The sequence below is a fragment of the Sarcophilus harrisii genome, chromosome 4 (genome assembly GCF_902635505.1).
Source record: "Sarcophilus harrisii chromosome 4, mSarHar1.11, whole genome shotgun sequence".
In the NCBI taxonomy this organism is placed as follows: domain Eukaryota; kingdom Metazoa; phylum Chordata; class Mammalia; order Dasyuromorphia; family Dasyuridae; genus Sarcophilus; species Sarcophilus harrisii.
The window spans coordinates 326,165,695-326,182,534 of record NC_045429.1 but is presented as its reverse complement, the minus strand read 5'-3'; the positions used below and the strand labels follow the sequence as shown (position 1 = coordinate 326,182,534).

The 16,840-nt window shown below is 43.6% G+C and overlaps 1 protein-coding gene across 19 annotated transcripts in view; it reads left to right on the top strand.

Moving 5' to 3' along the window:
• Positions 1-16,840, top strand: part of MAPT (microtubule associated protein tau) — a 156,065-nt gene that overhangs the window by 110,157 nt on the left and 29,068 nt on the right. For 14 of the 19 annotated variants that reach the window (XR_004233836.1, XM_031965949.1, XM_031965951.1 and 11 more), the window contains 3 exons: positions 905-1,034; positions 3,934-4,199; positions 16,483-16,575. Coding sequence is in view for 18 of the 19 variants with exons in the window: in XM_031965949.1 (XP_031821809.1) it covers positions 905-1,034; positions 3,934-4,199; positions 16,483-16,575 (489 nt within the window). In the remaining variant the exon portion in view is untranslated. The remainder of the gene's footprint in view (positions 1-904; positions 1,035-3,933; positions 4,200-16,482; positions 16,576-16,840) is intronic. The other 5 variants (XM_031965950.1, XM_031965962.1, XM_031965964.1 and 2 more) reach the window with 1 other exon arrangement.

Here is a 16,840-nt window from a genome sequence, read left to right as displayed (position 1 = left end):
GTAAAGTAACAACATTGTGGTGGTTTGATTGGCATGGTACTAAATCCATAAATTTTATTTTTATGCAAACTATCACCATTTTTGAAAATTATTTTGGCATGGTGGTTGGGTTCTTTTGAGTTACATAGTTCTCACTCGTTTGTATAAGATATACATCCAACATCCAACATTCACTCTGAAGTCAACCATCCATCCTTCATCAATATTATTTACTTTTTGTTTGTATGTTATGGCTAATCCCTTGCAACCTTTCATTTAGTTTACCTACTCAAAAAAGACATTTCAATATAACAAAAAGATAGCTTTAAAAACCCCATGAGTTGGGAAAGGAGCAAAATTCAGAAACTAGTGATGGACGTGCTGAATCTGATGAGATCATTAGTTGCTAATTAAATAAACAAGCCAGTTGAATTAGAATAGAAGCATTCACTTGGGCACAATTTATTTCTAAAAAGACATAATAAGCTGGTTGATTTTTCTAGCAAAACTGATATCAGGTAAAATTATTTTAGATAACTATGTATGGAGAAATGTAAGGCTTCTTGTTACTAATCATTGTAACTAATAGTTCCAATGGGGAAATTTTAGAGCATGGCTTGACAAAGTTCATAGGCTTGATCAAGATCAGGAATGATGATATTAATTCACATTCTGGAAATTTGCATGCTTGATACATAAATAGGGCCACAAATGTAGGGGTCAGATGAAAACCAAAGCATCATTTGTTCCACTGTTGCGGTGGATAAACCCCAAATTTGGATTCTGACTTGATAAAGGGATAGAAATTGAATATAATAGAATTGAAAGTTTGATGTGAGGTTTGTAAAAAAGCACAAGAGGAAATCATGCTGGATTTCAGAGATGTTTACATGTAGTAAATTTTCCCTTCTGATTTGGTTCACAGGGGGCAGATAATAAAAGCGGCATAAAAATGGCCACTCCCAGGACGGCGGCACCTTCGGGTCAGAAAGGACCAGCCAACGCAACCAGAATTCCGGCCAAAACATCAGCCCCAAAGACACCTCCAAGTGCTGGTAGGAAAAACTGCCTCAGCATGGAGCCGCCAACGTACCGAGGGCCTCAGTGGATACGTGGCTGGCTTTTTGGGGCAATCAAGTGGGAGCAGCCAGCCTTCTGCCCCTCAGAATGGCCTTGAAAGCATTCTCTGAGACAGCCAGCAGGCTCAGGCTACCGTGATAGAGCATGGGGCTTGTACACAGTTTGGTTGGTAGAGTTTAGATAGCTTTTTACAGCTTTACCCAGGTGAGACTCAAGCAGTTTGGGGATGGAGACTCATTCATGCATTATTCCATTCATTCAACAACTGCTTATTAAATAATGGTTATTTCTAGAGCACTGTGGTAGGTTTAGACATGAAGCTTAGAGCAATGGGCCTGGTGATATACATATAAATTGATCATAGCCATGCAATAAGAGAGAATATAGCATATTGGACAGAGCTGGATTCAAATCCTGCCTCTGACGAGTATCAGCCAGTTACTGAACCTGTAAGGCAGGGCTTTAAAAACACAAGTCCCAACTGCATTAATTGCTGAAGGAAATGTCCCCCCATCCATGAAATCACTGACCCAAGCCCCAAAGTAAGCAATCACTATAATGCTAAAAAGAAACATAAGAATACGAGCCAGGTACAAGGGAAAAGAGGTCATTTTCAAGCTTTGGGGGGGGTGGGGGGGAAGGTTGTTGTTTTGGCGAGGCAATCAGGGTTGTGACTTGCCCAGGGGTTTTACAGCTAGTGTCTGAAGCCAGATTTGAATTCAGATCCCCCAGATCTGGTGTTCTATCCACTGCACCATCAGTTGCTGCATCATTTTCAAACTTTCGAACAAAAGTGAGGGATGGCCAATGGAAGATAGAGGCCAGAATTGTCCCTAAATTGTAGAAGATGCAGAAGGAGAATAAAGTATATGAAATTGGAAAGGGGAGGAGGGAGCCAGTTATGAAGGACTTGAAAGATGCAAGCCAGGGGGTTTATACTTGGTCCTGGAGATACTAGGGAGCCACCAGAGGTTATTAAGCTGAGAGAGGTGAGGTGACATGGATAAATCTGAACTCAGGTCCTCCAAGGGCAACCCCTTCACTCTTTCTGACTGTAGTCTGATGCTTCCCTTTTCACTCAGGCAGGGTTTATCCCTGGGGTGGTTGTAGAGAACACACACAGATCCTGGGTCCTTGTCATACTGGGCTGGATGGGCTGTTTGCCTGCAAGACTGCCTCCCCACCTGCTGGGCAGAACTCTGGCCGTTCCCAGCTTGGGGCAGAGATCCCCCATGGCCAGGATTCTCTGTTAATGTCCTCTTCCTCGGATTCTACATCAGAAAACAAGAGAATTCCCGACTCATCAAGCTGCTGGGCTTTGCTGCAGGTGTGTCCTGAATTTTTGAAAATGCAGCATAGATCAAAGTCCAGACTTTAAAGGAAAACAACTTGGAAAAATTAGCTGCCAGTTTTCACTTTATAAAGGAATTCATAGCCTAAGGTTCTTTAAATGAGCTGTTCCAAATCTTCCCCACACACACCCCACAGTTCTGTAGATTTGTTTGTAGATTATTAACTAATTAGTGGAGAATTGGAACTGGAAAAGTAAAAAGTGAAACTGAAGGGTGACAAAACTGAGTTTGAAGGGTCTCTAAAACAAGTGTGTGTGCAATGGGATCATAGTTGTGCTTAACCAAAGGGCAGGGACACTCAACTCTTTGTAAGTACAACTGGTATGCAAAGGAAAGCGACTTGGACTTTGGGCAGTTTCCATGGCTCGGCCCAACCCTGAAGACAGGCTTGGATGGATGCATTAAATAATCCCTCCATCCAATAGCTAACCACTTGCTGGACCTTCTTTTCTAACTGTTGGGATATCTCTCTGGTTGAGGGCCTTCAGACTTAAAAAAAAAAGAAAAACTGGACTTTAAACTACCTCATAATTAGTTACTTCTGTGAATTAATGAATTCTAGAGATTCCCTGGCAGGAGGGGGTGGGAAGGGTTGGCATGGAGTCCATTCCAAAGAAATTTGAAAGTCAGCTTGATAGTAGCCAGGTACTTTACAGGGCCTACGAAGGGGCAGCTGGGCCCTGAGTCAGGAGCCAAGTTGAATTCAAATTCAGCCTCAGGCTCTTACTGTCTTTGTGAACCTGGGCAAAGCACTTAGTGTCAAACTTCTGTCTACTTCAGTTTCATCTATAAAATGAGCTGGAGAAAGAAATGGCAAACCTCCAGTATCTTTGCCAAGAAAATCCTAAAAAGGGTAACAGTCAGACATGACTGAAGAACAACTTTTTTTTTTTTTAAGGGCATCTTAGACCATCTATTCCCAACTTCCTTCCTAATCAGATGAGAAAACCAAGGTCCAGAGTGGGAGGGGATTTGCCCCAGAATCTCACAGGTAATAAATAGCTAAAGAGGGAAGTCAGTCTCCAGACTCAGGGTTCTTTGCACTATACTATGTTGCCTCACTTTGTTTCAGATAAGCTAATTTTAAGTAGTTTTCATCACCCACAAGGTAGACTCAGTGCCTTCTTGCACCAGTATTTGCTGATATCAGATGATGGGGGCAGTAGTTAAGTTGGGATTGTTCATCAGATGAGTGAAATTGGACCCTTAAGGGGCAGCTAGGTGGCATAGTGGATAGAGCACCAGCCCTGAAGTCAGGAGGACCTGAGTTCAAATACCACCTCAGACACTTAACACTTCCTGGTCATGTGACCCTGGGCAAGTCACTTAACCCCAAGTGTCTCAAAAAAAAAAAAAAAAAAGGGGACCCTTATGACTTCATTCACAAATGAGCATTAGATTAACTGTCCCAAGCATGGGCAGGAACCATCTTAGGCGGTACATAGGAGAAGGTGGTTGGATGGTATTAATATCAAAAGATTATAAGGAAATCCAAGGCCATTCCTCTTTCTTCCCTTCTCAGGTGAATCAACAAAATCTGGAGACCGAAGCGGCTACAGCAGCCCCGGCTCCCCAGGGACTCCTGGCAGCCGGTCCCGTACACCCTCTCTGCCCACACCCCCAACCAGGGAGCCGAAAAAGGTGGCTGTTGTCCGTACACCACCCAAGTCCCCGTCTTCAGCCAAGAGTCGCCTTCAGACTTCTACAGTTCCCATGCCAGACTTGAAAAATGTCAGGTCCAAGATTGGGTCCACTGAAAACTTAAAACACCAGCCAGGAGGTGGAAAGGTAAGGGATCACAGCGAATCTCTGGTGGGTAGTTGGCCAGGAGGGAGTCTCAGGGTTCCCAGTATCCTCCTCCAGAAGGGAGAAGTGACGGGCCCGGGATGTTCTCAGCCACCCACAAGCTTGGCAACTGCTTTGGCCTACTAGGTACCAGGACTATTCCCAAGACTTTTCTTCTCCAATCATAAGAACTACTGTTATAGCCATTTCTGTGATGGATAGCCAGGAAAGGGGGCTGTGTTAACATGAAATTTCCTGACATCCTCTAGGAAGGGGCTACAGGTAACATTGATAAGCTGAGTGCTGTTCTCCACACAGAGTAGCAACACCACCCTTAAAAGATCTTCTGAGATTTCAGCTGTAGGATTATTGGGTTGATGTTATTATAAGAGAATCCAGCAATTTATCCTTGTGTCCCTTTAAGTCGCATGCAGTGGTCCCCAGGAATTCCTCAGCTTGTCTGGGAGCTGGCCTGTTCATAATGAAATAGTTTAGTTCCTGGTGTGAATTAATAATTGACTTAACAGTAATGTTCAAACCCAGGTATTACCTCATGGTTGTATCATCTAAAATAGGCACTGTTCTGCTGTATTTTGTGAGTTCTGGAGCAGCGAGTTTTTGGTGCAGAGATCAGTAGAATGTTAGTCTGTGAGGAGCTGAACCCCAGCTCTGATTCTTATTGAGCCATATGACCACCATGGTCAAGTATCTATGGCCCTCTGACCCCTGACTCCCTCTTCTGTAAAAGGGGATCACACTGGCCTACCTCATAGGGTTGTTGTCAGGAAAGCTTTTGGGAAAACCTTTAGGGTGCTAGAGTTGTTATTATAATTCCACATGTTGGATTCTAGACCAAAGAGGGAAAAGAGGAGGAAGGTTGGACTCGGATGTGAGTAATAGAAGTGTTTCTATCAGAGGAAAGCTACCTTTCAGACCAGGGAATCGAGGAAACATCTGTCCGAGCCTGGGGCCGACCCCTTGGGCTTGGACTGGACCTGATTACTTCTAGATCAGCACAGTGAGATAAACTGAGACTGCAGTGCTTATGCTCAGGAGGCACTTACTGAATTCTGGGTTTTGTTACCTACACCATACCATCCAGTTTCCCAAAAAGGCTTTTTTCACCTTGTTCAGTTAGATCTGATCAGAGGGAATTCCTGATCAGGTCAGGCAACCCCCAACTTTTATCCCCTGTGTAGTCCCATGGGCCTTTTAATTATTGGTCGAGAAGATCGCCTAACAAGACACGATGACCCAACAGCAGCCAGCCCCTAAGGTGGGCCAGAGGGAGAAGCGGGTTTCTCCATCACCTTCATCTCAGCCTTTGGGGCTCGAGCTGCTCTCCAAAAAGTTGGAGATCCTCACTTTTATTGAAGATCATTCCTGTACTGTTCAGTCCTTGCTTCTCTAGCAACAAGAATCAAGGAGCTCTGGTTTTAATTTTGTTTTTTAATCCAGAGGCCTGTATGGTGAATTCTATGATCTCTCAGAGAAGAAGGGAATTAGTACCTGGACCTAGTTTGGCCTCTGGATGGGAAAGTGACTGAGGGCTGGCCTAGAAGCCAGGAAAATCTGAGTTTGAGTCTCAGACACTTCCTAGCTGTGTGACTTCCAGGTTAAGTCCCTTAACCTCTTTCAGCCTCAGTTTTCCCAGTTGTAAAATGAGGATAATAATAGCACCTACCTCACAGGGTTGTTGTGAGGATCAAATGAGAAAATGTATATCATGTGTACTAATTGGTGCATTTCCTTTGGCCTTTGCTCCTGTCTTACTTCCAAGGTTTTACCACTTTTATTGATATAATTAAGCAGAAACAAAGGCTCTCTTATTACCCCCATACCTTCTGTACAAAAAAAAAAAAAAAGAGAGAGAGAGACCTCTCTATTCCCTTTTTTTCTCCCTCATTAAAATGCTCCTATACTTACTGATGATGATGATAAAGATGAGGAAATGATGGAAGAGGAGAACAAGGAAATGATAGCAACCTGTCAATCACCTGACTCTCAAAGCAGATCTCAATCTCTGGGATTTCTGCATAGGAAGACCTGATATGCACAAATGCATTCTTGCCTAATTTTGGACACATTGCAAAACTATCTCCCCTAAATACCTTTGGAGCACAGGCCTTTTGTCATATCTAGCCAGGCAGGAACCAGAAGACCACATGGAAATAATAATAATAAACACTTTTCTGTTTCCCCTTTTGCCCAAAATTCCCTTCTCTTTAAATGAAAAGGCACTATTTTTAATTGTAGTGCTTTCTTTCCCTCTTTTTTGGCTTTTTTTTAACTGGGCCCCTGCTTTCCTTCTCTGACCATTGTTGCAATATTAGGCAAAAACAAGTGACCCAGTTCATGCTGCAACTCAAGACCAGCTCCAGCCCTGGGAGCTTTAGTGCCAGAAAATCCTCCTGCGGTTCAGTGGAGACTCCTGTGGGATGGAGTGTTTTGGTCCTTATTCCTCTGATGACTGGCTCTTTAAAATTCAAAGCATATGAAAAATCATCTCAGAACTCTTGGGAGTCTTAATTCTTCGAGTATTTTCCAGGTACCCAAAGCTGCATCCACTTCCCTCGAATGTGCACCTGCCTCTCCTTCTGAACAGTCTTGACAAGAGTATTTGTTTCTAGCCAGCCCACAGAATTTTCCCTCACAGACCATGGGTATTTGAGAGGCCCACTTAGAAGATCTGGCCAACTTTACCCTAATTATCTCACCCTCCATCAGTCCAGAGCAGCTGCATGGCCTCTGAAGCCACAAAAGGCCACCCTTGTGGAAGGACTGGGGCCAAGTTCTCCCACTGAGAGCTTCCCTCTGCAGTCCCAGCTGCCAACCTGTGGCTCAGTGCTAGCCGTGTGATAGAAAATTCTGAAATGCAAGTATCTCCAGAGTGAGGAATAATTCTATCACATTATGGCATCTGGATACTCTGGACCCGATTGCAGCCTGGGAGATGGAAATATGTATTGTTACTATCTGAAGTGTTAAAAGAGAAGGACATGGTTTCCAAATTGATGGTTGAAGACTGACTGATAATATTTCTCTTCCATGTTAATCCAAAACCTTCAGATAAGGATAATTTTTAATTATTTCTTAAAGGGGGTGGACAGTTTACTCTACTTTCATAATATGAATATCCTGAAGGCAGAAGTAGGATTCCAACTATTTTCCCCAAAAGGACAAGAAAAACTAGCTATTCCCAAGATTCCTTTAGAAACAGGAGACAGTTCTAAAACAAGATGATGGGGAAAAATGAGATGAGTAACCTGCATGTTCATTCTGCCTCTCCCAGAGTCAGGCAGGCTACCTCCCCCCAAATTCTAGGGAGCATTCTGAAAGGTTAGACTGGTTTCTCTAATTGCCACTGGCTTGAGTCCCCACTGACTACCCAATTGTAGGGTGACAGTAACTAGCAGCCCAGATCCATTTAAACACTTAACTATCTGCTAGCTTTTTCATAGAGCTGCTCACTTCAAAGATACAGCAAGAACATTTCTATAAGCATTTCCCTCAATGCCTCTGGTCATACTCTCCCCTAAGCTACCTTGATCTCCAAAATGGGCTCAAAATTTGACATCATTTCTTATTGGATCGGTCCTAACATCCCTTCCAGATGAGTCAGATTTTCCTAGGATGGGTCTAAAACATTGCTACTTGTTTCTAATGGGAATCAATTCTGCACTGACTGAAAAAAAAAAAACTGACTGGGACATTAACATGCCCTCAAAGTCTCAGTGCCAGGAAGGCTTCTCTGCTTCCGCCTGCAACAGAACAAGACAGATGAAAAAGCAAGGGAGAGGGGCCATGTGGCTTCAGAGAGGAAAAAGTCCTTCTTCCCTTTGGACCATGTTCTCGCTGGATACCACATGTATACTCATTGAGAGGGAGTAGTCAGAAGGGACAGGCCTTTTTGAAAACCTTCTTAGTTTGAGAGACCCCTCTCCACCATGTTGTTAGCTGAATGGAAGCAGTTACAGACTGTCCATATGGGGCTTCAGAGCCCCTCCACTTACCCATCATTATGAATGCACCAGAAGCAAGCTCTGATAGCATTCTCCACGTGGAGAGCTGGTGGAGGCCAGAAAAGCTGATGGGCTCTGCGTGGGGGCCGGACACTCCCCCCTTCAGTTTTCACCAAGACCCGGTCCTTGCCAGATGGATTCTCAGAGACCAAAATGGTTTGGCAGCGTATACAGATGACGGATCTCTAGCTGGTGGTCAGTGAGAAGTCAGGAATGGGGTAATGTCAAAAGAGGGCTGGAATTTAAAGTCAGAAGACCTGGGCCTTTCATTGCCCAAGCCCATTTTGGGAGTCATTTCCTGTTTCTGGGCTTCAGTTTTCTCGACTAGCTTCCATAAGGAGAAATACTGTTGGAGGCAAGTAGAGTGCTGGGGCTGGAATCCCAAAGATCTTATTACAAAAACGGCCTCCGACAGTTCCTATCTATTTGATGCTGGGACAGTCATTTAAGCTCTCTCTGCCTCAGTTTCCTTTGCTGCGAAATGGTGGTAATGGTTGCTGTGAGGATTAAATGAGCTGATATAGATATTTATAAAAGCACTTGGCATCATAGGTGCTTAATGAATGCTTATCGTAGATGCTTAATAAATGCTTATTCCTTCACCCATCCCCAGAAAGGAGGGAAGGAAGATGAAATAGACAAAGCTAAGAGGACGTTGTCACAGGAAGGAGGAAAATAGAAGAAACTCTCCTTGGATGGCTTTGGCCTTCTTCCTAACCTGGGCGCCGAAGCCGCCTGACAAGAGGGAAAAGGAGAGAGTGGCGGAATCTGGAACAGCTGGGAAGGGGAACATGATAGAAGGCACAAGAAAGGCGGAGTAGGATGGACGAGCCAAGAGACTGCTGGCATCAATGAAATTTGAATAAAATTAAATTATTCTATTAATCAAAAGAATTAAACTCATAGTTTTCAGGCTTGCGTAGCATAGATCCATGCTACGGTGCCCTCTTCGAAATGGTTCGGCTAAACTCCAGCCAGGCTCGTCAGCCCGGTGATGGGGGGCGAGAAAGAACCGGACGGGGGAGATCCAAGGTTGGAGTTCGGCAGAGCGAGGGAATGCAGGGCGTTGGCCGGCTGATTGTAAAGGCTGCTCCTAAAGTAAAATGTGGTGAGGAGGCAAGGGGATGCACAAAGGGGCTGAAGGAAGATGCAGACCGGGAGCCTTGCTAGGGAGAAAGGAAAGGCCGGAGGAAGGAAGGAGGGGGAAAGGGCGCGGGGGTGGGCGGTGGGAGTTCCCAACTTGGGAGGAAGAACGGGTGAGTCCCGGGTATGTCTGCGCCCGGGGCTGCCCGCGGCGCGATGAAGACAGCGTTTGAACCGTTTGGGATAGTTTCGAAGCCACAGTTGGCATCAGCTCATTTGGGATTCACCCACGTGGATGCCGGGCGAAGAAAAGGACATGACTCCGCAATGGGATGTCTGGGGAACGAACGGACCCTTAAAGGACTAATGAAAACCGCCGCAGCTTCCGAGGCTGCGAAACATCGCTACCGGTGGACAGACCAGAGAAACGGGCTAGCGTCGCAGAAGAACACATTGCAGAGATGAGTGAGGAAAAAAGCCGCTGGCAGGGATCGGCGCAGAGGAGCCCCGCGCGCTGCCCGGGGGACGGCGGCGCTCCGCCCACCGAGGGAAGGCCCCTCCGCGAGGGGAGATCCAACCCCCCCGCGGGGGGGGGTCCCCCACGGCCACGCCCTGGCGGGCCGCAAGGGGGCGGTGTGACTCCGTGAAAGTTTCTCTCCCTGGGTGTGTCCGCATCTTTGTCCGTTCGTGTCTCTTTGTCTTTCTCTTCCCTGAACTTCCCTCTCTTAATTCCCTGTGATATCAGATTGAGTTATGGCTCCCATGATTGATGAGTTAGTGCTATTGAGAGAGAGAGAGAGAGAGAGAGAGAGAGAGAGAGAGAGAGAGAGAGAGAGAGAGAGAGAGAGAGAGAGAGAGAAACAGGACGTTTTGTGTTTTCTCCAAAAGAAAATTAACTGAAGCTGTTGGGGCATTGGGGGTTTGATTTGGGGGAGAGATTTGGGGGTTTGATTTGGGGGAGAGATTTGGGGGTTTGATTTGGGGGAGAGATTTGGGGGTTTGATTTGGGGGAGAGATTTGGGGGTTTGATTTGGGGAGAGATTTGGGGGAGAGATTTGGGGGAGAGATTTGGGGGTTTGATTTGGGGGAGAGATTTGGGGGTTTGATTTGGGGGAGAGATTTGGGGGTTTGATTTGGGGGAGAGGGGGAAGCCCTCGATGCATTGTTTTTTTTTTTTCATAGATTGCCCAAGTTTAAAAAAAAAAAAAAAGACTTCTAACCAGTGCTTTCATAAAACTCAGTTATATATACCCACTTTTATCCCCTTCTTCTCTCTGCCTCTGCCCCGACCCCCAAGCCCTGGAAGCTGTGAAGAACTCAGTCGGAAATGCAAGAAGACAAAGCAGTCATAAAAATACCAGTTTATAATAGGACGAAGTAGAGAGGACCGGGGTCCTCGCAAGGTTCAGAGCTTTGGTTTTTTTAGACTCCTTTGTTATACTTCACTTTGTATGGGACTTTGAAGTTCTGAAATATATAAATTGGCTTTTCTGTTAACTGGTTTTTAAGGCATTCGGGGAAGCTTCTTTTTAAAGGAACTCTTTTAAAAAGCGAATAATGTTTTGATGAAAGTTAGGAGTTCTTTGCAAATTGGGATTTTGTCTAATGAGTTGGCTTAAATGGAGTGCCCCTTTAATGAGAGAAAGGTGCCTTTTCTCTTCTGACCTTAGTCGTGTGTTGGCCACTTACCTGCTGAGAATGTCTTTGGTTTTGATAGGACATGATTTTGGCAGGTATCGCTGACTGGCTGTGTATTGTTGAGTTGTTTCAGACCCTACTCCCTGTGAGGCCATTTGGGGTTTTCTTGGCAAAGATACTGGAGCGGTTTGCCATTTTCTTCTCCAGCTCATTTTACAGATGAGGAAATTAAGCTAAACAGGGTTATTTATCCACGGTGATTTATCCATGGTCAGACAGCTAATAAGCATCTGAAGCTGGATTTAAAGTCAGGCCCTCCCGATTCCAGACTCAGTGCTCTTCCCACTCAGCCACCTGGCTATAATTTTTATTACTTCCACAGGAGAACATGTGCACAGTTGTCAAAGTTTAACCTACCTTCCCAACCCAAGGTTTGACCTCGCTGCCAAATGATTTTGAAAATCAGTACACAATCAGAGGCAGCACCACATTGTTAACGGGATTATGAAAGATGAACAGATTAAAGAAAAATGGAATAAAAAAAAAAAAAAGATGAGCAGAGAGATAGCCAAGGATTTCTAAGGTATCAACCCTTATGTGAGAAAGTGACATCTTCTGCTATTTGGACTTATGTGGTCAAATGGCGAGACTGGACAAGAACTAGCAAGAAGATCTAATCCAAACTAAAGCAGCCCTGGGAGATCTGGGCTGAGACATGGACCAGAGGAAGCAAAATCCAGGCGGGGCTGGAAGCAAGGCTTTATCAGTGAGGGCCTAGGCTGGCCTTGAAATGGCTGGAATTCCAAGCCTAGACAGACTTACTGGCTAAAGAGAAGACATTTCAGCAGTAAATGTTATCACAAAAACTAAGCAAGCAGGCTTAGATGGATATCTTGACAGGTGTAGTTCAGTTAGACTAGCCAGCAATAAGCAGAAGCCCAAACAGCCATGAAACCATGGAATTTAAAGTTGGAAAGGACCTCAGAAGTAATCCAATTCAGCCCACACATCTGAGCAGGAATCCCCTTCATAATATCCCTGATAAATTAGTCATGGAACTTCCCCTGGAAGATTTCCAGTGATAAGGAAATTCACTTCCTCCCAAGGTAAGACCATTCCACATTTGGATGGCTTAGCTAGTATGAAAATTCCTTAAGCTCAAGACTTCATCTCTTTCTGATTCATTTGTTGCCCTACTTTATTCTTTCTGTAAATTCAGAAGTATTTTTAAAACTGACATACCTGTCACTTAAAAATAAAAAAATCAATCCCACGTTAAAAGATTTTTTTTCATCTAGAATACCTTAAAGTATGAGGGTGGTATAAATAGGAAGATCTAGTAGGAAGATAATAAGCACTGAAATAGGAGCCAGGAGCCAGTTCAAATCCTTGCTCTGTTAACTGTTATCTATGACCTTGTACTTAAAATGAGGTGGTTGGATTAAATGGTTTCTAAGAGCACTTCTAACAATCTGTGAATCTAGAACCAGCTATTCGACTAACTTCAAAAGTGAGTATCTAAACATTTGTTCTTGAAAATTCTTACTGCAAGGCTGTGTGGATGTTAAAATAAACCTCCTAATGGTTAAAGTTATCCAAAAACTTAAAAAAAGGCTACTTTGGAATGTAGTGGTTCCCACACTTCCCCCCTCCCCCAGGAGAAGTCTTTAAGCAAAGATTGCATGGGAAAATGTCAGGTATGTTGTTGTTGCTGTTGCTCTGTTGTAATTGTTGTATGGGTGGAGGAAGAGGGTCTTGTTTCAGCCTGGGTTGGATGAGACTGCCACTGTGGATCCCTCCAGCTCTGTGATTCTGTAATTTGACACTGGCCAAGAGTAAGAAGCTGGGTTTTAATTTGGATGTGTTAAGGAATACTATTTTTGTAGCAAAAGTATGTCTGCTCAGTTTGGTTAAGTAGAGAGAGATAGAAGTACAGAGAATAGGTCCAGAAACGATGTGTTGTTATAGTGAGAAATACAAATTCTAGGTGGAAAGCCAGGGAAATTTGAGTTCTAGTAACTTCTCTCCAGTGGCCTTGGGCAAGCCATATATTCTCTCTTATTCTTTCAAGTGAAGGGCATAGACATAATTTCCCAAGAGAGTTCTGACATTCTATGATTCCATGATAAGAATTACTTCGATAAGAATTCATGGTTGCTGTTGTTCAGACAGTCATTCACTCCTGTCTGTCTCTTTGTGACCCCATGGACCATATTACAGCCATTGGTATCCGTAGGGTTTTCTTGGCAAAGATACTGGAGTGGCTTGCCATTTCCTTCTCTAAAACACATGATTAGTCTTCCCCAACAATCAGTCCAATTTAAGATTTTAGTAAAAGCTCCATTATGCCTCCTTATGTTACAAACTGGTTTCTGTTTAGCTTTAAACCAGATTGTGATGAGTTCAGGGTGCAAATTGAGACATAGTTTTCAGGCATGGTCAGTACAATAATTTGTTCTCCTTGGCCATGTATATTTGTTACAAGAGTTTCCTCCTTTTTTTTTTTTTTTTTCTTTTCTAATAGGAGAGAAAAAATAAATCTGTGTTAATTTTTTTAATTAACAAAAAAATGAATATCCCAAAGATGACAATGGGACAAAGCTTATCTCCAAAGAAAAAAATATGAGAATGTACCTCCCTCTCTCAATCCCTCCCTCCCAAATGTGTTTTTGAATATACAACACTGTATAAAATGTCAGTCTTAGTTGATATGTCAGTTTTACTGAATTTTTTAAAAAGTCTTTTAAATTCTTATAAGAGATCGATCTCAGGATGTGATATGGAAAAGCAATAGAACAGACAACATAGGCAATGTAAAAACAATTTTATGTCAATAATTTTAAGGGCAGTGGAGAAATAGCAGGCATAACTCTTGACTAATAAAAGGTTACTAAAAAAAATTATATTTGATGTCAAACTATGCTCATCCCCAACCTTCTTCCCCCATCCCACCTTCATCTAGGCAGTATAATACAGTTGTTGGTGTGTGCCTCCCAACAACAGAATCACAACAGATTTTACGAGATTTTGTGGGTTTAAAACTCATCTGGATTTTCCATGACCCTGTTATTTCCATATCCAGTATCAGAGACACCACACAAATAGTGTGGTGGGAAGAGCACAGGATTTGGAGTCAGAAAAATTCTGCTCTTATGGATGATTTGGATAAAGGCAAGAAGGATGCCTCTCCGGTGTGTAAATAACAAAAATCTTAGTGGGACAACTAAAGCATTTGATGATAGATTCAGGATCCAAAAAAAAAAGATGAATGGGCTGAATTCAGTAAAGTAAATTCCATTTAATAAGTAAATTAAGTAATTAAGTAGAAAGCAAGTCCCTTGGATTCACAACTGAAAAGGACTGGGAGTGGAAATCAGGAAATCTGAATTCCTATCCCAGTCAGTAGGAAGATGTGAGTCAGCAGAAAGACCATTGATTAGAACCAGAGACTTGCCTTCAAATTCTGGTCTTCTCCAGGACTCAGTTTCCTTATTTGTAAAAAAAAAAAAAAAAAAAAAGAGGAAGCTGGATTAGTAGGGCTTAAAGGTCCCTTCTAATTTTCAACAAGGGACTTTATAAGTTACAAAGAGGCAGAGTGCAGAGTTAGGCTCTGAAATTTTCTATTAGGAAACAATTAGAACTGTCCCAAAAAGTGATTACGCTTCCTCAGAAGACAAGGAGTTCCTTTCATCAGTGTGCTAGTGAACATTTAACAGCTAGTTCTCTAGTGGGGGGGGGGGGGGGGGAGGGGAAGTATGTAGAACACACTTAAAAGGTTAATCTTCATTTGTTAACATTTTCTCCATCTCTTTCTTGAGTCTCAACAGTCAACAGATACAATAAACCAAGCTCTTTGTAGCATTTGCAGATTTCCAAGGTGTGAATGCTCACCCTGAAAATTTAACTGCCAGCTCTGTGGGGTCTTTCTGGTTCCCCTCCACTAATGATCATGTAGATATTGTAGAGGAGCTTTCTCTTAAGTTACAGATTTGCTTGGGCACCTTCTAATGTTGTCTTGGTCACAAGCTGGTGAGTTCAAAGAATTCTTGAAGCCTGACAAATGGAATGTGCCCTGCTCGGTCTACTTGCTTAGAATTTATTTAAGGATACATAAATGTAGAAACCAGCAGTCTCCAGAGGCTCTAAATAGTAGCAGAGGCTCTTTTGGCTTGCTTTACCTCCAGAACCCTCTCAGACTCCCATCCAGAGTTTGTTCTACACATTTGAGAAGTCTTCCCTGTGGGGTAAGGGGTGTGTGTGGCTAAATAGGGATGCAGGACCAACAATCACATGGCAAAGTGGACTTGGGCCCGAGTTCAATCCCGTACCAGAGGGTATTTGTCCTCCAGATTGTCTTCTCCACCCTAGAGTCAAGTACTAGGCATATTCCCAGGTCCAGGTGATTGTGAGCCTCTACCTACATCCATGACAGATGTTCCTTCCAAGTTGGAGGAACTATGATTCTATCTAAGTCCTAATTCTTCTGCTTATTAATCAAGGGAACAGGTTGTGGGGAGACATTACTCGTTGAAAAAGAAAGGAAAGGAAGGATAGGGGAAATAACTTCATTTCTTTAAAAATACTCAAGAGAGAGAATACAGGAAAAAAGAGTTCACTATTAATACTATAGAGGGAAGGAAACCTTTCTTTTTTTTTCCTAAGGTCCCTGACAAAGTTTCACATCTCCATTTGTCTTCTCAAAAGGATACCCTTTTCATTCTGCCCATCCCGTCCTTGCCATTTAAATGTCATCCTGTTTGTTTTACCTTAAGCAAAGATGACACTATAGGTAGGTTTCTCTGTAGGGGATGGGATTTTGGACAGGTTTGGTGTGGAAGTGAGAGGGTCCTAGCTATACCACTATCTGGGTAACCTTAGGGAAATCCCTTTGTATCACCAGGCCTCAGGGTCTGAAGAGTGAAGCTGCTGGGCCAAAATAACCTCTAGGGTCTCCTCTAGCTCTAAATCTATGTAGTTTCTCTTTATACACAACTTTTTGGAAAGTTGAATATAAAATCAATCCCAGTTTCAAATATAGAAGAGCTTGCCTTTTCACAGAACCCTCTTTCACAGTGTTTATGATTGCTCACCCCGCAAAATATATTTAATTTTGTAAATCCAGATTTTTCACCTATTCTTTTTTTTTTTTTCCTTAAAGTGAAATCCCCCTTCCTTGAAGTCCTCGGCAATGAAAGTTTTCACAGGACAGCTCCTCCATGCTGAGGATGAGGACCTGGCACCTTTAACCACTTACTTGCTGTGTATGCTTTTCCAGGTTGTCATTAGATGCATGGGAGGGCACCACTTTTCAAAGATCACCCCCTTCCCCTCCAGACAGCTCTTGTGGGATCTGACCAAGGTCTCTTCGGTGCATCCAGAAGCAGCACGCTGAGCCAGAGGACTAGTGGCCTCCGGCCTAGGGGGCCCCCTCCGGCCTGGTGCCGCCTTTCCTTGGTCCCACCTTGGGAGCGCTGAGTACTGTAGGGCAGAGGGGCTCCATGCTTGTGTGCTGAGTGACTCATCTTCTTTTCTGGCTATCAAAGGTGCAGATATTTAATAAGAAGCTGGATCTTAGCAACGTCCAGTCCAAGTGTGGCTCAAAGGATAATATCAAACACGTCCCAGGAGGAGGCAGTGTGAGTACCTGCACCCCTTCAATGCACCCTACTATGATTTATTAGAAGTAGCATGAATCTCTGAATCCCTGTGTCTGTGAGGCTTAAATAAAGAAGAGAAAGTTTTCTCGATATCCAAATTCCTGGCTCCTCAGCCATTTCTGACAAAGGGATTTCCAGGGTATTACAAGCACTGGGTTTGGAGTCAAAAGAACCCAAATTTGAATCCTGGATTTGCCCCATCCTGGCAAGTTACCCGATTGCTCAGGGCCTCAGTTTAAAATAA